This window comes from Suricata suricatta, chromosome 14 (assembly GCF_006229205.1).
Source record: "Suricata suricatta isolate VVHF042 chromosome 14, meerkat_22Aug2017_6uvM2_HiC, whole genome shotgun sequence".
In the NCBI taxonomy this organism is placed as follows: Eukaryota; Metazoa; Chordata; class Mammalia; order Carnivora; family Herpestidae; genus Suricata; species Suricata suricatta.
This window is the reverse complement of record NC_043713.1, coordinates 85,110,757-85,135,312: the sequence shown is the minus strand read 5'-3', so window position 1 is coordinate 85,135,312 and position 24,556 is coordinate 85,110,757. Positions and strand designations below refer to the sequence as shown.

The 24,556-nt window shown below is 49.5% G+C and overlaps 1 protein-coding gene and 1 long non-coding RNA gene across 3 annotated transcripts in view; one reads left to right on the top strand and one right to left on the bottom strand.

Moving 5' to 3' along the window:
• Positions 1-24,556, bottom strand: part of TMEM132B (transmembrane protein 132B) — a 289,917-nt gene that overhangs the window by 180,235 nt on the left and 85,126 nt on the right. For both annotated transcript variants that reach the window (XM_029922313.1, XM_029922314.1), the window contains one exon: positions 21,454-22,345. In XM_029922313.1, coding sequence (XP_029778173.1) covers positions 21,454-22,345 — 892 coding nt within the window. Of the gene's footprint in view, positions 1-21,453; positions 22,346-24,556 lie in introns of those variants that run through there.
• The window catches only part of LOC115277906, an 8,151-nt gene continuing 2,777 nt past the window's right edge, over positions 19,183-24,556 (top strand). Inside the window, exon 1 of the long non-coding RNA XR_003902574.1 lies at positions 19,183-19,332. This is a non-coding gene — a long non-coding RNA (uncharacterized LOC115277906). The remainder of the gene's footprint in view (positions 19,333-24,556) is intronic.

Sequence of the window (24,556 nt, the reverse complement as noted above, 5' to 3'; positions counted from 1 at the left end):
CAGCTTCCCCCCTGCGTGACTGATGTCTGGAAGCTTCCTCCACTTTCAGAGGGAGAAGGGATAAACTTGACCTCTTTGAACACCTCCCGCAGCCTGGATGATTCATCCCTGCAGGGGACTAGACTCACTGCATAGCCTTCAAGAGGTGATAGAGCCCCGTTTGAGAGAGACAGAGACAGAGAGAGAGAGAGAGAGAGAGAGAAAGCGAGCGAGCTGGAGCGGGGGGGAGGTGAGACAGCCCTGCTGAGTTTAAACAGCTGCCGAGCGGAGGAAGTCCGCCTCCTGGCCAACCATCCCAGCTCCTCCTAAAGACAGGGGCCCAAGGGCGTCGCTCAGAGGGGCACCTGCCACCACGGAGACCCCTGCCTGCGGGGGTCCCTCTCAGGCTTTATCCTGGGGGCTGTCTGTAGTACTACTCACTTAACGCTTTCTTTTACATCTGCTCCTTGGGTTTACATAAATTTATCTGGGGAGGAAGCAATAGATCAGCACTCTAAATGAAAAAAAAAAGCAATATCACTTTCCATAAAGACAAGAAATCCCTAAAAGAAGTGCGATAAAAACAAAACAATGTTATTAAATTCTGGCCAGATGCAGCTGCGGGCCAAAGGCTCCCAGCCTGGGGCGTGGGCTCGCAATGTTCAAGATGAAAACAAACTAACAAGCAAATCTCCGAGGACGGGAGAGGCCTTGGGCATGAAGCCCAGGCGGGCTCCTTGAGGTGCCAGCACAGAAGGGGAGGACGCGGAAGGAACCTGCTCGCGCCGGGTAATTCAGCGTCACCCCCACAACTATATTTGGCACTCGGACACCTAACGCCCATCCCAGGTTCCTGAAGTGACTCTTCCCCGGCACAGGTGGTTCCCGGCATGTAAGGTACAGGCCGGCCCGTTCCAGAACCTCGTAACTTTTGGAGAGGACATTCAGAACTCACAGGAGCACAGAAAGGGCTGTCATTTATGTGCAGGTCTCACCGAAGCGAATTGGCCACCTTCTCTGGACTCCAGTCACATTGCTATGGAAACATAAAGTGGTGGCAAAGCCAACTCTGTAACCAGGCATGACAGAGTGTGATGCCCGCTCCTTCAGGACAGCCTCTGGCCACACGGTCAGCCCCTCACTGGGCCACGCCAGGACGATAATTATGTAACAGCGCTGACATCCGCCATCCTGGGTCCTGGCTCGATTTGTTCATGTCAGTTGAGTTTCTTTCAGAATAAAAAGCGAAGAGGCGTTGCTCCCTTCCATGACTGGCTATAATCAACTCCGAAAATATTTGTCCCTTAGCAATGCAATGGTCTCTTTGCAGTCACCCGGGAGCCACTAAAAGACAGATTGGCACCGGATTCGGAGAGCTAATAATAACACAAGGCCTGGACACACGTCTTTTCCCATGAAAACTCAGCACCACATCCTACTCTTGGAGTGAGTGTTGCATATGAAAATGAGCTTGTCCACCGTGATCACAGGTTAGATTTGGAGTCTGAGATTGACCTTCTTAGAGAAAGCCACAATGAGCTGGATTATTCATAGGCACACACACACACAGAGGTGGTGTTTTTTGGTATCTTAGCCCAAATATTATAGTACATTGTGTGCTATCTACTTGCCGTCCAATTTCTGACACAATTTCCATAATAGCAAAATTTACATACAGATGGCAAATAAATAAAACTTTCCTGCCGCTTGGTCTGTGGTTCTTATGGTCAGCAGATCCTATTAGGGGCTTTATTAACCTGCTCAGTGATGGAAATGTTATATCTGGTCTTATGGATTTCAGCTGTGCAATCCAGGGCTGCTACAAAATGAAATTTAACTCTCAACATTTTCCTGCAACACGAAGCCACAGAAATTGACGGTTGTTTTTTTTCCCTGTATTTGGCATTGGAAATACCCACTCCTCCTCATTTCTCATTCAAGCCACAAACGGGTCTCTTTTTTCCTCTGCATTCTCTTTAACAGCACATAATTGCAATTAGCTAGTGAGCACCCAGGGGTTCAAGATTGCCAACCAGGAGCAAAGGCTCCTAGACATGCAAGGAAGAAAGAGGAGTGGGGGAGGAGGGGTCTGCGATGGAAGGTGCATCAGGAGGGCTCGGCTGTCACCCCACAGGAGCCCCAAAGGAGGCTCCTGCCACATCTGCCTCTTCCAAGCTGAACCCTGGGCAGGAAACATCTAGGACTCAAGCAACTGCCTAATTGCTAGTCAGAACAGCCACCTCATCTATCTGAACAAGGAAAGCAAGGTGTCTGTGGGTGAGCTGAGCAAGGTCTGTGCATCTCTGGAAACTCTCAAGAGAATCTGAAGATTCTGGAGACGTTCCTTTGCCCCGGGGGAAATGTAAGTGGAAAAGTCACCTCGGATGTCGGAAATACGAGGCTCCAGGGAGGGGACCTCAGTCAGAAGAGGTTGGTAAAACCAGCCCCTTTGCGCTGACAGCGTTCCCCAAACCCAGCGTCCAGAGCGAGATGCTTGGGAATCACACATCCGCAAGCAGAGGCCCCAGGAAATCAATCCCCTGTGCTCCTAGAAGTCTCACCCTGAAAATGAAACGGAGTGGAAAACAAAGGACTCGTGGAGGAGAGGACATGGACTCGGGAAGGGAAGACACTTGGGAATTAGGAGCGGCCTGTGCTAGAGGCTTTTCCGTTCCCTGCAGACGGGGGCGTGCGTGCTCCAGAGCTGCGTCGGTAAAGCACCACAGGCAGGGCGGCTTACACAGCAGAGATTTGTTTTCTCACAGCCCTGGAGGCTGGAAGGCCAAGATCAAGGTGACTGCGGGGCTGGTTTCTTCTCTCGCTCGTCAGCTGCTGCCTCCTTGCTGAGCCCTAACACGGTTTTCTTTCCCTCCCTGTGTGTGTGTCCTCGGTTCCTCTTAAAGAGACCCACACATCCTGGATAGGGGCTCTGTTTAGGGACGCCTGGGGGGGCTCAGTCAGTTAAACGTCTGACTCTTGGTTTCAGCTCAGGTCTGATCTCCCTGTTTATGGGTTCGACCCCACATCAGACTCTGCCACTACACAGCTCAGAGCCTGCTTGGGATTCTCTCTCTCCTCTCTCTCTGCCTCTCCCCTGTCCTCCCTCTCTCTCAAAATAAACAAATAAACTTTAAAAATAAATAAATAAAGACCCTGTTTGGGGGCACCTGGGGGGCTCAGTGGGTTAAGCATCGGACTCTTGATCTTGGCTCAGCTCATGATCTCACAGTGTGTGAGTTCAAGACCCATGTCGGGCTCTGTGCTGACAGCTCAGAGCCTGTTTGGGATTCTCTCTCTTCTCTCTCTCTCTGCTCCTCCCCTACTCTTTCTCTCTCTCTCAAAATAAATAAATAAATTTTAAAATAAATGAAGACCCTGTTTGGGGCAGGGGAGGGGGCAGTTAGAATTCAACATCTGGATTTAGCGGAGAGACACAAGTCCGCCCGTAACAGGCACTGACACACGTGAGTTAAGTGCTATATCTAAATGTGAAGGTATCTGTTCCCCGTTAACCAAGGAAGGCGCAGTCCTTAGCGCAGGGCCCACATGTCCCTGCCTGCCCTGAGCCGGCATTGGAGCGCAGGGGGGCCAGACAATAAAGAAGGGAACAAACCAATAGCTTAGCTGATTCCAGGCAGCAACTGATGAGTGTCGCGAAGGGCACGGGGACAACAGAAGCAGGGCTGGCATAGGGGCCCCCTCGGGGATGGTCGGGGAGGCCCCTCCGCGAAGCAGGTTCCAGGGGTGATGTGAAATGGTGAGGAGGGGCCAGCCCTGCTCAGCAGGGGGAGCAGAAAGAACAAAGAAAATGCCCGGGATGGGAGTGGCCTTGGTGGCTTGTGGGGACAACCAGCAGCTGTGACGGGATGAGCAAAGAGGCCCGTGGCGGGACCCCAGGCCGGACAGGCAGACTCGGGCCTCCGCGACCCCCGGCTGGGCGGCCTCTGCCCCCTCGGGTCACGGTCAGTCGCTGCACATATGCAACAACAGAGGTGCCTTTAACCTCCACCTGCCTTTCTACTTTCAGCCCAACCGGAATTTCAAATGCTGTGTGTCAAGTACCCCCAATTGCGATCCTAACCAAAGCAAAATGGACGTCTTCATTCCTACTCCTTCCCTCTGGGGGGACAAAAGCACCTTCTCCAACCACTGGTCCCGACATCCCAAGTCCGAGGGCAGGAAGAAAGCTCCTTTGGCTCAGCCCAACAGGGCAGCAGTCCTGGGAAGGACTCTGATTTCCCATTTAGAGGGAGCCCGCCGGTGGATTTATTAGGCAGCAAGTGCAACTACATTGCCGTAAGTGAGGAAAAATCATTACTTGGGACCCTGGAGGTAACTAGCAAGTTTTCTTATTCTGAGTTTCAGATATAATTCAACTCAAGGGAGACTTCATGAGCTCTAACAGGCTGACAGTCCTCGCTGGGGACAGAGACTGCCACATCAGCAGTCCCCGTGTTAAGCAGCTCACAATCAAAGCGACTGACACAAATTCAGTTAATTGTACTGTGCTGGGTTAAACGCGGGACCAGAAGTTTGAACAAATACCCCAAGCACAAAGAGGCATGAGTACTGAATATCTTGTAGAAAGTTCTGTAGATTTAGACCAACCAGAGAATAAGAAATGCAGTTAAAAATTACCTCTAACCTTAACATTATAAAGGTTACACCATTACATAATTCACTCTCTTCCTCCTGGTTTTATGAAATCTACCTAAATGACGGTGCGTGATAGTCAATCTTAACACGATGGAGGTATAGATGTGTTTTTCTTTTAAAGGAGCCAACAGAGAGATGAATAGGAGAGCGCATTTTATTGGAAATCTGGTGAAACTGGCACCAAACAAAACCCCACCCCTCAGCATGAAAAGATCATAAAATGAGCCTGCATCGCTGATCAGTCCCGCCCTTTGGAATTTCTCTAAAACTATCTACTGCCCAAGTCATTGGCAGGCAACTACAAAATGTGGAAAGAACAAAATAAACCAGCTCCACATTAATTACATGGAGCAGATCTACTGTGCACATAATTATTTATTTCTTCCTTTTAAATACAATTCTCTACCATTCCAGTAAAAGTAAGACAGCTGCCCAGTTCTGTCTTGGAAATTGACGAGGTGCACAGAAGAGTCCTTTCTGGCCCCTGGACACCAGTCCCACGTCACCACCAGGACCTGGAGCTTCACTTCAATTCCACATTTGGACACATAGAGGCTTCCCTCAGCTTTAGGGGGAAGAATGCCCCCTAGTACACCAGGTCCCCAGTTACCCTCCCCCTCCCCCTCCTCTTCGCAACCACACACTAGGAATGGTGCTGGAAGATTCTGCCCTCCCTGCATCCATCAAGTCGTGTGTGGTAGATGATACCGTCCTCCATTTCTTCCTTGTCAAGAAAGCCCTGGTTTGGGGCAAGGGGCTGGCAATATGCCCCACTGAACACCCACAATTCTTTACTCGTGCTGGATGGGCTTGAGCATGAGAAGGCTTCGTCCAAAGATGTTGGTTGATGCTTCTGGGAAGGCCCCTCAAAGAGAGGCAGACCCAGGCCCACGTGATTTCCGCCCCCCTTCTCTTCTTCCTTCCTTCTCCGTGAACTGTAGATGTGATGACTGTAACCGTGGCAGCCACCTTGTGACAATGAGGTAAAGGTCAAGGGAATCATAGAATCTTTGATGCCTTGAAATCCTTGATCCATTGATACGTACCTGTGAACACTCCTGCCTTGCCCCAAATCTATCCTGTCTTGAGGGGAAGGTCACTGTTCTTTGGGGTTCCTACATGTAGCTGACCTGAATCCCTAAATGCTATATGTTACAGATCACTCAGCCTTCATGATATTGTGACTTATAATAAGAAATATACGGGGCGCCTGAGTGGCTCAGTTGGTTAAGCATCCAACTTCAGCTCAGGTCATGATCTCACAGTTCCTGGGTTCGAGCCCCACATCGGGCTCTGTGCTGACAGCTTGGAGCCTGGAGCCTGCTTCAGATTCTCTGTCTTCCTCTCTCTCTGTTCCCCCTCCACTTGCTCTCTCTTTCTCTCTCTCAAAAATAAATAAACATTTAAAAAATGTAAAGAAATATACATTTGGTCTTTGTCCCCATTTCTGGCACAGAGTTCCCAAAACCCTTGGGATTTCATAAGTGGGGAGAGTGATAGAGGTATCTTGATGATTCATCACAAGTCCCTTTCAAACATGCCTGAGCTTGTGTTAATGAGGGAACTTTGGGAAAGCATCTAAGGATGGGGCTGGCTAACGGGGGAACAACCATGTGATTAGAAGGGTGGAACTTTCAGTCTCTTCCCCATCCTCTGGGGGGCGGGGGGAGGGGAGAGAATCTGGAGACTGAGTTCAATCACCAATGGCCACAGATTCAATCAACCACGCCTATGTAATGAGGCCTCCACAAAAAAACAAAAGTACAGGGTTCGGAGAGCTTCCAGAATGCTGAACAGAACAGAGCTACTGGCCACCACCCTGGGCCCCAAACTCAGTGAGGACAGAAGCTCCTTTGTCCAAGACCTTGCCCTGCGTACTCTTTATCAGCTGGTTGATTTGTACCCTTTAATGTCCTTTGCAGTCAGCCAGTTGTCTAGTGGGTAAACTGGTTTCCTGAATTCTGTGAGCCACTCTAGCAAATGAGTCAAATCCATGCAGAGGGCTGTGGGGACCTGCAGGAGCAGAGGTGACCATGGGGACTTGCAAATGACATCTGCAGTGGGGGAGGGGCAGTCTTGTGGGACCGAGCCCTTAGCCTGTGGGACCTCCTGATGCTCTCCGGGTGGAGAGTGTCAGAACGGAGTTGAATTGTAGGACACCAGCTGGTGTCAGAGGGGAACACCACACACACACACACACACACACACACACACACACATGCACACGCACACACATTGGAATTAGGTGTAGAATTTTACCCCCGTCTGGGGCAGCAGCGGGGAGCAAAGGGGACTGCAATGAACAAGAAAGTGTGAGACCCTCACGTGCCACGTAGAACTGCTCAGTGCAGTGGGGAAAACCCCACACACCATAACTGGAGTCAGGATGGACCCCCGAGGCCCTTTGGTCTGGCTTTCAGCCACATGAATCCATCAAACATCTCATTAAAGTCACCAGCGACCTCCACGTGCAAAATGCAAAGAATTGGTGTCGCTTCCTGCCCAATCTCCAGGCAGCATTCACCTCTGTTGACGCATCCTTGTTGCCTGTCTCTGGGCTTGTGTGATGTCACAGTCCCCTATTTTTCTGCTCCTTCTCTGACTGCTCTTCTGAAGGCTCATCCTTTTTATTTCTTCTCACGATTTTTACTCAGAAAAATCTCATCCTTCCCAGGGCTTCCCTGACTTTGATCAAACTGCCAGAGATTCCTAAATGTGTATCTCCAGGAAAGACATTGATTTTGAGCCTCAGACCCACAGGTGGAATTGGCCATTCCACTTCTCCACCTAAATGTCCCACAGGCAACCTCAAAGTCAGTGTCCCAAAGTGAAATGATGACCAAGAGGGTCCAGCTAGGGAAACAGAAGCAACTCTTTATAACTCAGAGGGGGGCTAATTCAGAGAATTGGTTACGTAGGATGGAAAAGTAAACACCTACCAGTGAATGCCGAAGCAACCCGTGCTTTAGCAACAGCAAGAAGCAATTCCACACCTATGCTAGGGAGATACAGGGAGGGGGTGGTGTGACCTAAAATCCCAGGACCGTGGCCGTCGTTGGGGGCTAAAATCCCAGCAGGGTCAACGGGGGGAGAGCGTGTGCCCCACAGAAGGTGTGGCCACCGAGGAAAATACTTGCCCTTGTTTCTCTGCTCCTGCGCTCCCTGCACGCTCTCCCCGCTGCCTCCACTGGGCACAGCCATTCAATGAGAAGAAATCATAATTTGATGTGAATATAAGTTAACAAATAATAAATTGAAAGTTTGATGAGGAATGAGCCGTTTACAGAGTCGTGGTAACTCCTCCCAAAATCCTTATTAATTACAAAGAGCAAAACAGTATATTCACAGCGGGACAAGCTGGCAGATGCCACTTTACGTGGGTGAACAAAGTGAGCCCACTGGCAACAGAGTGAACGAAAACCATGTGCCACCCAACAGGATGCGATGGGAACACAGCATCGTCTCTGTGGCATCCACGTAAAAGACGCGGAACCTGAAGGTAATCAGGAGGAAGCACCAGACCAATCCACACGGAGCGTCTACAAAATAACGGGAACCTTCCGAGTGTCCAAATGTAACCCGTATCGGTAGAATCCGTACGCCACCAGGACAACAGCCCAAAGGGTGGGGAGGAGGACCCCATGCTGCGCCCAGGTGACTGTGTCCTACCCACGGTAACAAAGCATCAACTCCAATCACATCATGATAAGGTTAACGACGCACATCAAATCCCTGTAACAACCACTGAAAATTCAGATACAGCTTTAGAAAACACAGCACATTAGTTAAAATGGAATAATGAAATATATTTGATTAACACAAGGGAAATCAAGAAAGAAGGAATAGAAGGGGGGGAAAAAAGAAGACAAATGAAAAGCAAATGGCAGAAGAGCAGGTGTCAATGCAGTCCCGTCAATAATTACGTGAAATTTAAGCAGGCTCCACGTGCTCGTGGTGAGGACGGAGGGAAGCTCACTGCCCTGCGGAGAGCCGGCGCAGCCCCTCGGCACAATGGAAGCAACAGCTACCTGAAGACACCGGAGAGAAAACAGAAACAGGCAGATCGTGGTGGGGAGCTCTGGGAGGGGAGTGCCCCATTTCTGCTGTGTTTAACCCTGAAAGATGGTGCCTTCGTCCTCATGGGAGGCTGACGAAGTGCCATCTGTGGAAGGGATGCAGGAGTTCTGTTTTATTTTGTTGCATGGGGGGTGGGGGTGCCTAGGGCAGCAAGGGAGGCACAGGACTGAGTCTGTAGTCACTGAGGCGGCTAAAGAGACATAAGGGAATCCTGGAAGGAGAGGGCACGCCCAAATTACACCTGCCAATATCTGTGGCTGAACCCCGAACAACGTATATGCAGACCAGCCTCAAAACATCTCCACTCAAGACAAAGCATTGATGCTGAGAATGGAGTTCTGACCCAAAAGATTTTCGGGTCCGGTCCATCCAAATTAACTGTCTGCTGAGACAAAGGAGACCGCACCCCATGGAGAATAACAAAACCCAGAGTCGTGGCTTGACATAGCTAATATCCAAGATACAACACAAAATTGCTCAGGATTTAACGATTTAAAAACAGAGTCTCGTTCAAGAGCGAAAAGACAATCAGCTGAGGCCAACTCTAGATGTTACAGTGACCGGATGAGGATTTTGAAACTATTTACAACTGTGATGTAAAAGAAAACATGCTCTCAGTGAATGAAAAGCCAGGATATGTCAAGAGATAAATGTAAATGATAATAAAAGAACAAAATTGAAGATCTAGAACTAAAGACTACAATATCTGTAAGTAAAATTTCACGGGATAAACTTAATAGCCAAATAGAGATGAAAAAGAAAAGATTCAGTGAACTTGAAGATAGGTCAGTAGGAGGTATCCAAATGTGAAATGAGCAAGAATAAAAACGCGGACAAAATGAACAGAGCCACAGAGAACTGTTACATAATAGCAAATGATCTAAATGATATCCTATAATTGACATGCAGAGGAGTGAGGAAAAGAGACAGAAAAAAATGTTTTTAACATATAGTGGTTAAAACGTTCCCGGAAGTATAAGAAAGACATAAATGTACAAATCCAAGCACAACAAATCCGAGGCAAGATAAACTTGAAAAGGCCATGCTTCTGCACGTCACAGCCGCATTGCTGAAAGGCAAAGACCACAAACAAAGCAGCAAAAGAAAAACAACACATTGGGGCACCTGGGTGGCTCCATCAGTTAAGAGGCTCAGGTCATGTTCTCATGGTTCGTGAGTTCAAGCCCCACACCTGGCCCTGTGCTGACAGCTCAGAGTCTCTCTGCCCGTACCCCACTCATGCTCTGTCTCTTTCTGTCTCTCAAAAACAAACAAATGTTTAAAAGAGTTTTTAATAAAAAGGAAAAACAACACATTACCTATAGGTGAACAATCCCATTAAATGTCCGTTTTCTCACTAGCAGCTATGAAGACCAAGAGAGGCTGGAGCAACATCTTCAAAGTGCTAACCACCTCTGGGGCACCTGGTGGCTCCGTCAGTTAAGCTCCTAACTCTTGGTTTCGGCTCAGGTGGTGATTTCATGGTTCATGGGTTCAAGCCCCACATCGGACTCCACACTGATAGTGCGGAGCCTGCTTGGGATGCAGTCTCTCTCCCTCTCTCTCTGCCCCTCCCCTGTCTCATGCACTCGCTCGCTCTCTCTCTCTCTCTCTCTCTCTCTCTCTCAAAATAAATAAACTTAAAAAAAACTTAAAACAAAATAAAGTGCTAAACATCTTTAAAAGTGGGGGTAAAAAACCTTTCCAATCTGGAATTCCATAAATAGCAAAGATGCTTTTCCAGATTGAGGATAAAAGAAAGACATTTTCAGATCAAAGGAAACAAAGGGAATTAATTGCCAGCAAATATGTACTCCGAAAATATGGCCAAGAGAAGCCCTTCATGCTGCGAACAATTGGCACCAAATGAAAACAATAGACCCCCAGAAAGGAATGAAAAGCATCAGAAATGGCAAACATCTAGAGGAATACAAAAAGCTATTTTGGGTTTTTGTTTTGTTTTGTTTTGTTGCTTTTTCCTCTTAATTTCCTTTTAATACATAAAACTATTTAAAGCAAAAATTATGATATTGTCTTCTACGGCTTTTAAAATGTAACTACATAAAATAATGTTAGCGTAAGAGGGTGGTTAAGTGAACCTACTATCTACATTTTATAGAAGTGATGACTCAAAGTAGAATGTGAAAAGTTAGGTGTATATACTGCAATTCTTCCAGCACCACTAAGAACATTCAAGAAAGTACAGCTAGAGCGAAGTAAGCCAGGCAGAGAAGGACAGAAACCATATGTTTGCACTCATAGGTCTAACAGGAAAACAGGAGAAACCTAATGGAGAACATGGGGGAGCAGAGGAGGGAGAGAGAGTTGGGGAGAGAGAGGGACGCAAAACTTGAGAGACTATTGAATGCTGAAAATGAACTGAGAGTTGAAGGGGAAGGGGGAGGGGGGAAAGAGGTGGTGGTGATGGTGGAGGGCACGTATGGGGAAGAGCACTGGGTGTTGTATGGAAAACAATTTGACAATAAAATATTATGGGGAAAAAAAAAAAGAAAGTACAGCTAAAAAGCCTATAGAAAAGCTAAACTTGCATTCTTTAAAACACTTAAATCATCCCAAAGAAGGCAGGAAGGAAAGAACAGAGAAACAATAAACAGACAAAGCAAATAGAAAACAAATAATAAAATGGTGACCCTAAGTCTAACCACATCAGTAATTACACTAAATATCAACGGAATAATCTCTCTAATTAAAAAAGACACTGTCAAAATAGATAAAAATACAAGACACAACTACGTACTGTCTACAAGAGACACACTTTAAGGACAAAGATAAGTGACCCTGGGAGGGCTGCAGCCCACAGTGCATGAAACCTAGCTGCATTTGTACACAATAGCAGTGAAAAATTAGAGAAATAAAAATAATATCAACAGCCCCATTTCCAGTATTACTTAAAACTAAAATATTAAAGGACATAGTTCATAAAAAAACATGCAAGGCTATACCCTAAAAACTACAAAGCACTTCTGCAGACAATTAAAGATGTAAACAAGTGGAGAAATACGCCACATTCATGGACTGAAAGATTCAATATTGTTAAGACGGCAATTCGCCATAAATTGATCTGTACGTGAATCACATGAACATTGAATCCTAGCTAATGATATGCATGCTGAACTATGTAGAAGAGAGGGAATGGATATGTGCAGTTTATTTCCAAATGCACCAAAAAACAAGATGGGTTGATGGAAGGAGATGGAAGTGGTGAAGCAAGAGAAGTGAAACATGAACAGCAGAGTCTAAGTGGGCTTAAGGATTCTCAACATAAATTTCCTTCAACTTTGCCCTACGTCTGAAACTTTTCATAATAAAACACTGGGGGAATTATAATTATGAAATATTTCCAACATCTAGAAGAGTAGGGAGAACGATAAAATGTGCAAATGAAAACCCACAGCTCCCACCGACATGATTAACAAATGAGACAGGCAGAGACAGTGACATTGCCTGGATGCGCTCACCCCAGCCCCCTCGGTGCTGGTGTTCACAACGGCCATGCAGGTGTTAGGCCACTGACTACCTCGAATGCATTCACATGCAGCAAACAGAATTACACTGCATGTTCTGAACTGTATCCTGCTGTAGGTGTGAGTTGGTACTTTGCTCTGCTCTTCCCCTTCGCCTTAGAACTTAGAGATCTATCCACCAGTCGTGACGTGAAGTCACGGTATAAATATTTAGCTAGTTGTTTATCCATTCTCTCCGATGGATGTTTCAGCAGAACCATCTCAAGATGTGGCCTCTCCTGCGCAGAGGATGGTAGCAAAGCACTCGGGGTCCTGGAGTTGAAAGACTTGGGTTCAGATCCTGACTTGGTGGCTTTGGAGTCACGTATCTTTCTGATGCTCGGCAGGAGGGGAAAAGGCAGCTACCTTGTCCTTTCTCTCTTTGTGCTGTCCAGTCTCTGGCAAATGCCTACCGTTGGTCGAACCAAACCAGATGGTAGAGACACAAGCATGTGCACACACGCACATGTGCACACACATACATGCACACGCACATGCACACACACACACACACACACACGCACGCAAAAATCAATCAACCAGTGACACATCACTGGATGTGCTGGAGCCAAGTCCTGCAAACATACGATCAGGGAGATGGTGCCCAGGGACAAGATCAGGCTCAGTCACGGACCAGCCACTGGCAGACACAAACCTGGCACACGGGGAGCCACTGTTCCTGCTGGCGCTCCACCATGCCCACGGGCAACAGGACAGCCTGAAGACATGGGCTCAGAGGGACTGCTGGGTTTCCTTGAAACCCGGAATATAATCAGATCAACCTCCTAGCACAACTTCCAGGGTCAAAGCGATAAAACATCAGGAGATTCTGACTTTGGCTCAGGCCATATCTCCCAGCTCATGGGTTCGAGCCCCGCGTCGGGTTCTGGGTTGACAGCTCAGAGCCTGGATCCTGCTTGGGATTCTGTGTCTCCCTCTCTCTCTGCCCCTCCCCTGCTTATTCTCTCTCTCTCTCTCTCTGAAAATTAAAAATAAACATTAAAAAAATCAAAGCGTGGCTTGGAACAGCTAATCACTCACTAAATTTTCAGGCGCCACCGCCATCTAGGTACACTCTGATTTTCCAAAATTGTGACCTGGTCTAGAATCCTCGAGCCTCTCATACTGATGCTCATTCTGCCGCCTCTGTCCAAGCTCCCAGACTCCAGGGCGCTTGGGAGGGAAAACGAGGTGGAGGTGGGGCCCCGCATGGGGGACTAAGTCACAGAAGCAGGCTCACTACACGCCGAGGAACTAGCCGAACGTGCTGAGCAAGGCCTGCTTTGTTCGGGGATGGTCACCTGCCTTCTTCTTCCACCGAAAGCTCAGCTCGAAGCTCTAGCCTTGATCTAAACTTCAAGACTGTGGGTGTCAGAGCACCTGCGTCTATGCAGTTTCCACAAGGGAACTCGGAGTTTCATTTGGGGAGAAAATTAATAAAGCCTGGATTTGTGGTGCCTGAGTAATGTTCACCAAACAGGCTGCTGGCTTAAGTAAGCACTGAAATGATTAACATCTGAAACGGGGGACCATGGCACAGGTGTGGGCTCTGAGGCGGGTGGACCTGGCTGGAGTCCTGGCTCCATCACCTTCTGGCTCTGTGACCCTCGGGCAAGGGACCAAGGCTTCTGAGCCTGTTTCTTGATCTCTAAGCAGTGGAAACAGGTAAGTCCCAGAGCTGGCGTGAGAATGACAGGAGGCGACACACACAGAGTCTGATGGGAGGCCTGGAGCGTGACAGGTGCTCATTAAGTAGATGCGGTGGGGATCGGGTTCCCCGCAGCAGGTACAGAGGAAGCTTCCAGAATCCACTTAGATGCTGCTGACCGTGGCACTGAACATCACAGGCAAAATCATTGCCAAGTGCCTTCCTGCGTGATCTTGCTCTGTGTTCACAGTCTTCCTGAAAGACAGGCGCTACCACTAGTTCTATTACACAAGAGAGGAACGGAAGGCTCAGAGAGGTGAAGTCACAGAGTCAGTGAGGAGGAGTTCAAATCCAACCACAAGCCCCACTAAGCCTAACTACTTAGAGGACGTGCCTCCCGGGGCGCCTGGGGGGCTCAGTCGGTTAGGCAGCCGACTTCGGCTCAGGTCATGATCTTGTAGTTTGTGGGTTCAAACCCCATGTCGGGCTCTGGGCTGACAGCTCAGAGCCTGGAGCCTGCTTCGGATTCTGTGTCTCCCTCTCTCTCTGCCCCTCCCCCACTCATGCTCTGTTTCTCTCTGTCTCTCAGAAATAAATAAACATTTAAAAAAATTAAAAAGAAAAAGGAAACATGCCTCCCAAGAGTGTCCTGGAAACCTCACACTCTTTGGTCATATTGTCCTTCCCACGTACACACGTCCTGTTTTCCGTTCACTCATCAAAAGCTACCCATCCTCTGCAGCCTCCTCCTCTGGGAAGCCTGCCCTGGTTACCTCCCACAGACTGCACTGATCTCCCTCCCTGGCTTCACTCCCTGTCCACACAGCTTCCTCGGAGACTTATTCTGTACCCTGCATTTCTAGGTGATGCTTTGAGGCAAAAATGTCCGTCCCCTCAAAGCCTTCTGGGTCCCCCAAGGGCACGATCTCCATTAATGTCTCCCAGCAGACAAAGCCATAGCAACTTGTTTGGTGACCCATTGCTATTGGCTCACGTCTGTACAGACATTCAAATAAGTGATCGGGCAGAACCAAGACCCTCTGTAATATTCGTTTCTAATCGATTTATTTAAAAATTACCACATTAGGTGCTCCTGGCTGGCTCAGTCAGTAGAACATGTGACTCTTGATCTCAGGGTCATGAGTTCGAGCCCTGTGTTGGGTGTAGAGTTTATTGATAAAATGAATGAATAAGTAAATACATTTTTACCAAAATTACCAGATCCTGGGCAAGAATCACTGATGGATGCTGAAATTTATGAGCCACGTAGAATGTGAAGAAGGAAATTTGCATCGTCCCAAAGTGTCTCCCCAGATGTTTTTATTCCTAATGACCATGAGTGGGAATGCAAACGTGCAGTGGAGGAACGGGGACATCAACACGTCAGCTACGTGACCACAGCCACCCTCACCGGGGAGGAGACACGCAGAGGACGCAGCCCTTCACTGGCTTTCCGCCCCATCTGCGTGTCCGCAACCCAATCACAAGAGAGCCTCCGACAAACCCAGGCTCGGGAATAGTCTCAGAAATAAGCACGCCTCGCAGGTGTGAAGATCAGGAGAGAGAGGACAAAAGACTAGGAAACAGAATTCGGCAGACTAAGGAGATGACTACTCGATGGAATGTGGCCCCTGAAGTGGACCCTGGGGCAGATAAAGGGCGTTATGGGAACAATTGGAAGTTCTTATATTTTTAAAGATTTTTTAAAGTTTATTCTTTTTTTCACTTTCTTTTTAACCTTTATTTTTGAGAAAGAAGAGAGAGAGACAGAGTGCAAGCATGGGAGGAACACAGAGAGAGGGAGACACAGAATCGGAAGCAGGCTCCAGGCTCCGAGCTGTCAGCACAGAGCCCGACGTGGGGCTCAAACCTACGAAGCAAAGGGTCATGACCAGAGCCGAAGCCAGATGCTCAACCGACTGAGTCCCTCCAGCGCCCCTATTTATTTATTTATTTATTTATTTATTTATTTTGATGGGGCGGGGGGCGGGGGTAGCATGAGCGGGGGAAGAGCAGAGAGAGAGGGAGAGAGAATCCCAAGAAGGCTCCGCACTGTCTGCACAGATTCCAACTCAAACTCACAAAACTGTAAGATTGTGAAACCAAGAGCCTGACACGTCACAGACTGAGCCACCCAGGCGCCCTGGAAGTTTTTAATAATGGCTGTAGATTGGTTAATAATTTGTACCAGCAGTAATTTCCTAGTTTTTGTTTGTTTGTTTCTTCCAAGATTTCATCTCCTAGTTTTGATATTCATTCTGTGTTTATGTGTGACGTTAGCATTAGGAGAGACGGGAGCTTTTGAAACTTCTCCCTAAGTCTAAACTATACCAAAACAAAATGTTTTAAAAACAAAGGAAATATGGGGGCGCCTGGGTGGCTCAGTTGGTTAAACATCCAACTTCGGCTCAGGTCATGATCTCAAGGTTCATGGGTTCGAGCCCTGCATCAGGCTCTGTGCTGACAGCTCAGAGCCTGGAGCCTGCTTCCGATTCTGTGCGTCCCTCTCTCTCTGCCCCTCCCCTGCTCGTGATCTGTCTCTGTCTCTCAAAAATAAATAAATGTGAAAAAAAAATTTTAAACAAAATAACATGTAAATAAAACTGCATCCTATTCGTTTCCATCATGGCACTTAGTGTGGGTTCCAATTATGTATAATTTTGCTCATTTGCTTGTTTACTGTCTCCCTCCATTGAGAACGTGAACTTGAACTTGAAGTGTGAACTCATTCCCTGCAGCACTTGCTCACCCCCTTTCTAAATAGAGACTAGACTGCAAGTTCGTAGCTTTCTGTGGGTTGAGGACACATACTCAGAAGTTAGTAGTGTTTTGTGATTGTTGTTGTTCCTGAAATTCATTTTTATAATACCCTTTCACATGAACAAGTTATGTTAGTTTCTATTTATGGTGGCAAACATTAGCTTTCCTTTTTAAACATATATGTTTCTTAAGTATTTTTAATTTAAAGAAAAATAGTAAAGGGGCAGCTGGGTGGTTCAGTCGGTTAAGCATCCAACTTCGGCTCAGGTCATGATCTCACGATTCGTGGGTTTGAGCCCTGCGTCAGGCTCTGTGCAGACAGCTCAGAGCCTGGAGCTGCTTCAGATTCTGTGTCTCCCTCTCTCTCTGCCCCTCCCCCACTCATGCTCTGTCTCTCTCTCAAAAATAAATAAACACTAAAAATTTTAAAGAAAAAGAGTAAACAAAAAGTGCATGAAGGCTTACGGCGTGACTTGACTTACAAAGGCAGAACACGGGGCTTTCTAACATGACAAAAACAATTCCAAAGGTGATGCGGAAGTTACTGAAGGTCAGTAATTACTGACAGACCACATCTGACTAGAAACGGTGAATCCAGTCTCACATTATAGCCGAGAGGACCCTCTCGCCAGAACTGGAGACTCGAAGTGCAAACCTTCAATATTTATGAAACTTATTTATTTACATCATGAATTCATACAGTCCCGACAATTCATACCCTCCGTCCAGAACAATGCTTTGCAATATCTCCAAATTCGTTTATTCATCCAGCAGACGTTTATTGAGCACTTACTACGTACGAGGCACCGTTCTAGATCCCTAGGACACATCAAAGGAGATCAAAGTCCCTGCTTTGTGATATGTCAGAAACCAGAGCTGGGCAGGGGGTATTGGGACGGCCGGTGTTAAATGGGGAGGGGCCAGGTCCTTTAGAATGCTGGTGGCGGCTGCTGATAGAGGGGGAGGGGAGAGTCGCAGCAGATGAGCTCAAGGAGATGACAAAGACAGGTGACCCGGGAGGACTCTGGCTTTTGCTCAAGAAGACACGTCAGGGGACAAGGGAGGAGGTGGGCAGGCTCTTGGAGGGGTCCAGCCGGAGAGGGGACCCTGGCTTGCACCTAGGTCACAGCGATGGAGGAAGTTCGAGTCTCGACACTTGAAAGGACGCCCCCCAGGGTCTGCTGCCATTCATACGGAAGGCATCGGAGAATGAGGAAAGCCAATCACACTTATTAGGGGTTTGGCCCAGCAAGCAGAACGATGACGGAGGAACCTGTCTGAGCACGAGGTGGACGCTTCATAGTCACTCAGAGCAAACACTGTCCGCATTTGTAGATGGGGACACTATGGCACAGAGAGATTAGCTAACCTGCCCAAGGTCACACAGCTGCTATGTGGCAGATTCGAACACAGGCAGGCTGGCTGCAGAGTCCACAAGCTTAGCCACTGCTTAACGGGATCGGAGGTCGGCCCAGGAGCCTCGCTGTGGGGGCTGAGAAAGAGCTGTCTTAGTAAATCAGCATAAACTTCTCCGGGATCTCTCAGGGACGTTCTGTTTGGAGCGGAGAAAGTTTCAGAGTATGTCAAACTTCCTGGAAGGGTAACAAAGCTCTACCTTGCCCAGCCTAGCCCGGCCTCGCCAGCAGCCTGTGCCCCCCCCCACCCCCCACCACCTCCCCACCCCTTTGCTGAAGGGCTTTTCACGGCATGGCCAGATTTAGATACTAATGTTTAACAGGAACTATTTTGGTATTAGAGATTGATCGACTCAACTTTTGTTCAAACTGGCCCTCATACAACATGCGGTGGGAAATAAAGCGACGGGACACGTGAAAACACACACATCTGCCCCCTTTCCAGGCGTCCTCCGCTCTGAAATTAGATCTCGGCAACTCTTGCGCACATTCACGCTTTGATCCACGGCCTCAACTGAGCCAGAACGAAATCTGTCACATTTCATTCATAAAAGACATGATTAAAACAGACAATCGGTTATGTTGGGAAATAACACATTTCCCCAGGCCTAAAAACAGTGTTTTATTTTGAGAGACTGAATATGCAAACAGGCGACGCCGGACCAAATGCGGTAATAAAACTCCGCTCCACCACCTTGCAGCGTCCAGGACACAAAGCCAGACCACAGCCTCTGCAGGCGTCAGCCCTGAGAGGTCTGAACTCAGCGCATGACTGCCAGCTTCCTTTTTGATTGCTTCGGCTTCCAACTCCGGGCCAGGCAGGAAAAGCCACCGTAGAAAACACTCAGTTCTCCTTAGCCAACCTCCAGCCTCCCCACACCAGCAGCCTCCGACCCGAGCAGACCCGAGCCTTCCGCGCTTCCGCTACAGTCTCCCCGACCCCCACCCGCCGAGTCCCTGCCAAACACAGACGACGGTGACGGACCCCCTTGGTGTAGCAAGCGCCGACTAAACAGCTCGCTTGTGCCCAGTTGGGTGACGCACAATTTCAGTGCAATTTCCCAGGCCACGAAACAGAGCGTCATAAAGAGCAGTCCTACGTAGGAACGCGGGAGGACGAGACTGGATGCGACCCGGAACGTTCAACAGGTGGCGGTCGGTCCCCATCCACATGTGCAGAACAGCCCAGGAGAGCGTTTCAAATGGGAGCTCCTGATTCAGGGTCGCGGCCCGTGCCCGAAGCCCAGTGTTTCCCACCTCGCGACCTCAGGCGGTAACCCCTAAACTCCCCAAGTCTGTTTCCACACCCACAGTTCGTGCTCCACCTCCCAAGGCAAAGGCCCCATGAGAGCTCCTTTCAGCTCTCACATTGACTTCCGCGGGAGGGAAGCAGGCTTGGGGGTTTCTGTGCACCGCCAGGAGGACACCTCGGGGCCCTCTGCACCCCCCGCGGGGGTCCTCTTCCGGCCTCCTCGGCTCCCCTTCCCTAAGTTAACCGTCAACTCTGGCATGGCTGGTGGGCACGCACAGCCCGGGTGCACCGGCTGCTATTCCTTTCTGCCGGGCAGGAAGGGGGCGCTTTGCGGGAATGAAGGGCGCCCAGAGCCTTCCAGAGCTGACCACTGCACACTCACCACTCTCCAGCTGTGTGACCTTGGGCAAGCCACTTAACCTCTCTGTGCCTCAGGAAAAACAGGGATAATGGCAGAACTCATCTCCTTGAGTTGTTTGTTGTCAGAATCCCATGAGTTCATGCATATTGACAACTTAGAATGTGTCCCCGACCACACTCGGTCCTCCATCACAGTTAGGTAGTCCTGTTTATGCCATTTCCCTGGCCTGAAATGCCTTTCCCGCCCAACCTTCCCAGAACACCAGCCCATCGGCTCTCCCCTTCCTCAAACTTCTCACCCAATGATATTCTCTCTACACCAAGGATGGCAAATAAGTTAACTATCAAGCACACCACCTCACATAAACTGGTAGGGGCTTCAGGGACCCCTGGGCTCAATGCTGCAGTCCATTAACACTGTCTGCCATGGCAGAGGGAGTGCTAGAGTACTGCAGTCGATTGGTAATGTCTGCCTGGGCAGCAGCGCCACTCAGTGCTACAGTCGATTAGTAATGTCTGCCATGGCAGAAGGAGTGCTGGAGTACTGCAGTTGATTGGTAATGTCTGCCTGGGCAGGCGGGGTATGCTCAGTGGGATGAGTGCCGAAGCCAGACCTGTGCTGTTCTTGGTCTATCACAAGCATCTGAAGCTGAAGGAATCTGTGTAGAGCAAGCACTGGGCTTTAGACCATGCCAGCCCCACCACTGGAATGGCTAGCATGCGGCTGGGTCCAAACTAAGTTCTGACTCACTTATCACCGACACTAACTCAAGGGGCTCCAAATAGGAACTGTGCTTCCTGCAGGCTTCTGAAACCCTCTTGGGATCTGCCTCGGGATTCGACTGGCCTGAACGAACACTCCTCCAAAGAGGCGTGATCTGGCACATCAGCCTCCGTCAGAATCAGAAGGACCACAGTGCACCATTAACGATTAATCTCTACTTCTCAACTGCAACCAAACAAAGCAAGCCTCACTTAGCACCAAGTCAGCCTCTGAGCCGTAGGGAGGTAACCACAGGCTAACACCCGGTGAGGACTCTCCACCCACAGGCACCATTCCAAAAACCTCACTAACTTGATTAATCCCCAGCGCAACCCCGAGAGACACAGCCCATCATTGGCCCGACCTTGCCAATGAGGAAACAGAAGCCCAGAGAAGTTATATGGCCCCACGGCAGAGCCACAGACCTGGCTGGTATCCCATGAAGCTTTGTGAGCAAAATAAGCCGAAGATGGGTTTGTCCCCCAGCACAGAGAAGCCCCCCACTTTTTGTAACCCTAAAACTGAGTCTTCATCATACATGTAGAGACTGCTGGTTGGCTTGACCAAAGGATACTTCACTGATGAAAACAAAACCTGAGAGGTCAGAGACATTATCTCAGAAAGCTCTTTCGTGGAGTCAGAGGTAGAATTCACTGACAAAGTTTCCGTCTATGGGCAGCATACATAGGATTCTGGCTGCCAAGTCAAGGCCGGCAGCAACAGGTTCAGAGTATCACGTGACAGCTTACCTCCTAGGCTGAAATGCTGCTCTCAGAGCACTTGTTTTTTATCCTGGCTTCACAACAGAATAACTGGGGGCCTCATAGAAAATGCAGATGCCCAGGGGTCACCCCCAAATATCCTGCTTTACTCTGTCATCTTGCATGGGTCCCCATTCCCTGTCTGCCAGTGTCCTCACAACCCTGGGCACTCAGCAGACGCTCAACGCCACATTACTAACTGACACTTCATTGGCCGAACGCTGATTTCCATTCCATCCAACCCGCCAAGCCACCTACCTGAGGGTGAACTGGTCTGCCACAGAGCCACTGGTCAGGGAGACCAAAAAGGTGGCCGTGTCCCCTTCCCGGACGAGGTTCAGGGGCACGGAGATGACGACGTTCTCGTCCAGGCTCAGCAGGGACCACTTGAGGTCGTCCTGAGTCGGGAAGACCACCACACTCCCGATCCTCTCCCGGGCTGGAGACACCTGCTGGGGGCCGTCCTGGCCGGAGTGGATGTTGGTCTCCCACTTGCCGTCCTCCTCCAGCGGGCACTGGCCGGCCTGGTCGGCCGGGTACAGCGAGAAGAAGAGCTCCATGGTGGTGCCCCCCAGCAGGGCCGGGATCTCCTCCTCGGGCTCCAGGTCCAGCCCGGAGCTGAACCACTCGGGCAGCAGCTCCAGCTCGGCAACGCACAGCCCCGGGGCCCCCTGCAGCCGGCAGCTGGCCGCCACCTCTCTGGCCTCAGGGAAGGCGAACATCTTGACGCACGGCAGGTCCTCCTCGGGGTCATCGTCCCCCCACTGCATCCCGGTGACGTAGAACAGGGTCTGCACCTTGGGTCTGTTGGAGTAGATGGAGCTGTCGAGGAGGTGAGACTTGAGCTTCCAGTTGAAGGGAAACTTCTCCATGTTTCCAAAGGCTGTGGAGGTCAGCAGGAGCTCCCTGGGGATGGTCTTCTCCGCCGAAAACGGGCCGTAGCTGGCATTGACGGTCGGGGGGCTCCTGGCCCGGTAGATGAAGAATGACTCGACGCGAGCCTGCAGACTGGAGTTCCTCGTGACATCCTGCTTGGCCTCTTTAAGAAAGAAGGCCTCCTCCGCGTCGGCGATGTGGAGGCTCGTGGGCAGGTAGGCAGGGAGCGAGGAAAACCTCTGGAGGCTATCCACGACCCCTCGGCTCTCGGTCTCTGCACGGGAAAGGAAAGCAGAGGAGGAATGAGGGCCGGGCCCCAGGGTGTGTGGCAGTCTGCACCCCCCGCCCTGGCGAACCGCCCGCTGGCCACGCCCCGGCACACGGCTCCGGGGCTCTTCCAAGACAGCCGGTGTTGACTAGGAAGGAACCCAGTCACCACCAAGCCAGCAGCCCGCGGCTGCACACTTGTCGCTGAAGGCCCGGGCTCCCAGGACCGTGGCCCTCCTCGTGGGGTCACCCACGGACAGCAGGCTGCACACCTGTCATGCCTACCCGAGCCCACGCGCCATCACATAGGACCCGCTCCGGCTGCGCCAGATACTTACGCTTCTGCCCATCCCTCCCAGAGGCACTGTCCACATGGACATTCAGACATCTCCATAATTCCTCTTTTTAAAGAGGATTTCTTAGTGTTGTTTATTTTTGAGAAGAGGGCAGGGCGAGAGAGAAAGAGAGAGAGAGAGAGAGAGAGAGAGAGAGAGAGAGAGGATCTCAGGCAGGCTCCAAGCACTGTCAGCACAGAGCTCGATGTGGGGCTTGAACTCACGAACGGCGAGACCATGACCTGAGCCGAAATGAAGGCACGGATGCTTAACTGACTGAGCCCCCCAGACATCTCTCTAATTCTTACCGAAGTGAGGGCAATGCTAAGGCGCAGCACTCCCGCTTCTAGAAAGCTCTCCTCCTGAAATACTCCTGAGAATGCACAGACCTCGATGTATCTACAAGGATGCCGGCCGCAGCAATGCTTTGCAAACAACTTAGGAGCACTCGTGCTGGGGTCCGGGGCCGAGATGTGCATCCTGGCGCCGCCCCGTCCTGACTGAACTACCTGAACAATGACCTTGACCTCTCTGTGCCTCCAACGTCCTCATATGAAGTGGGAGGTGAGCACAAGGTCCCCCCTGCTGGCGTACTCGCACGAGCTAGTCAACATGAAGCCCTTAGGGCAGCACTGACCCACCCAGATCCCAGCCAGCCTCTGCTGCCACTGGGGCAACCACCGCTACCCGCCGGCCGAAACCGCTCTACAGATGTATCCGTCGGAGGCGACACAAACTGCACACTTTTAATACTTGTTACATTTTTTATGTTTATTATTGGGAGAGAGAGACAGTGCAAGCAGGGGGTGGAAGGCAGAGAGAGAGGGAGACACAGAACTGGAAGCAGACTCCAGGCTCTGAGCTGGCAGCACAGAGCCCGACGTGGGGCTCGAACTCACGAACCACAGGTTCATGACCTGAGCCGAAGTCGACGCTTAATCGACTGAGCCCCCAGGCGCCCCCAAACTGCACATTTTTACAGTGGGTAACAGGCAGCTATAAGAAAAAGAAGGTCCGGCTAATATAAACATACTTGGGAAAATGCCCATCCTACATCATTAAGTATAAAAAATTATAACTGTATCCTATATGATCCTACTTGGATATTATTTCAAGATTCCCTATGTATATACCCACATATACATGTAGTATGTTTATGTTTGTGTGTCCATAGAACCAAAGGGAAAGAGTTTCACCTTTTAATATCTATACTTCTACTCTCTTTAAATTTGCTACAACTGTATATTATTTTGTTAATTCAAATATATGCATATAAAAAATATATATGCATATACCTAAGCATGTGCATGTGTGTTTGTATACATATAGGCAAGTGTTACTTTCAAGTGGTAAAACACAGACCCGACAAGGTTTTTTCAAGCGAAAGAGAGTCCACCAGTAGGGGCCGCCTCAGTCAGTTAGGCATCCAACTTCCGCTCAGGTCATGATCTCGTGGTTCATGAGTTCGAGCCCGCCTCCAGGGCTGCTTAAGATCCTGTCCTCTCTCTCCGTCCCTCTCCCACTCGTGCTCTGTCTGTCTCTCAAAAATAAATTTAAAAATCTAAAAAATAAAAAAATAATCATAATAAACAAATAAGGAGAGTCCACCAGGATCAAGGGTTGGCAAATCAGGCCAAGAACAAAACCGGGCTTCTTTCCTGCCCTGAAATAAGTCTCCAGGCCTGGAGCCAAGGCAGGAAGAAGTGCATCCTGGCGGGAGTGTTTAAAGTGTAGCATTTCACTAAACTCCATACACGAAAAATGAATGATCCAGTGAAGAAATGGGCAGAAGACCTGAATAGACACTTCTCCAAAGAGGACATCCAGATGGCCAACAGGCACATGAAATGATGCTCAGCGTCACTCATCATCAGGGAAACACA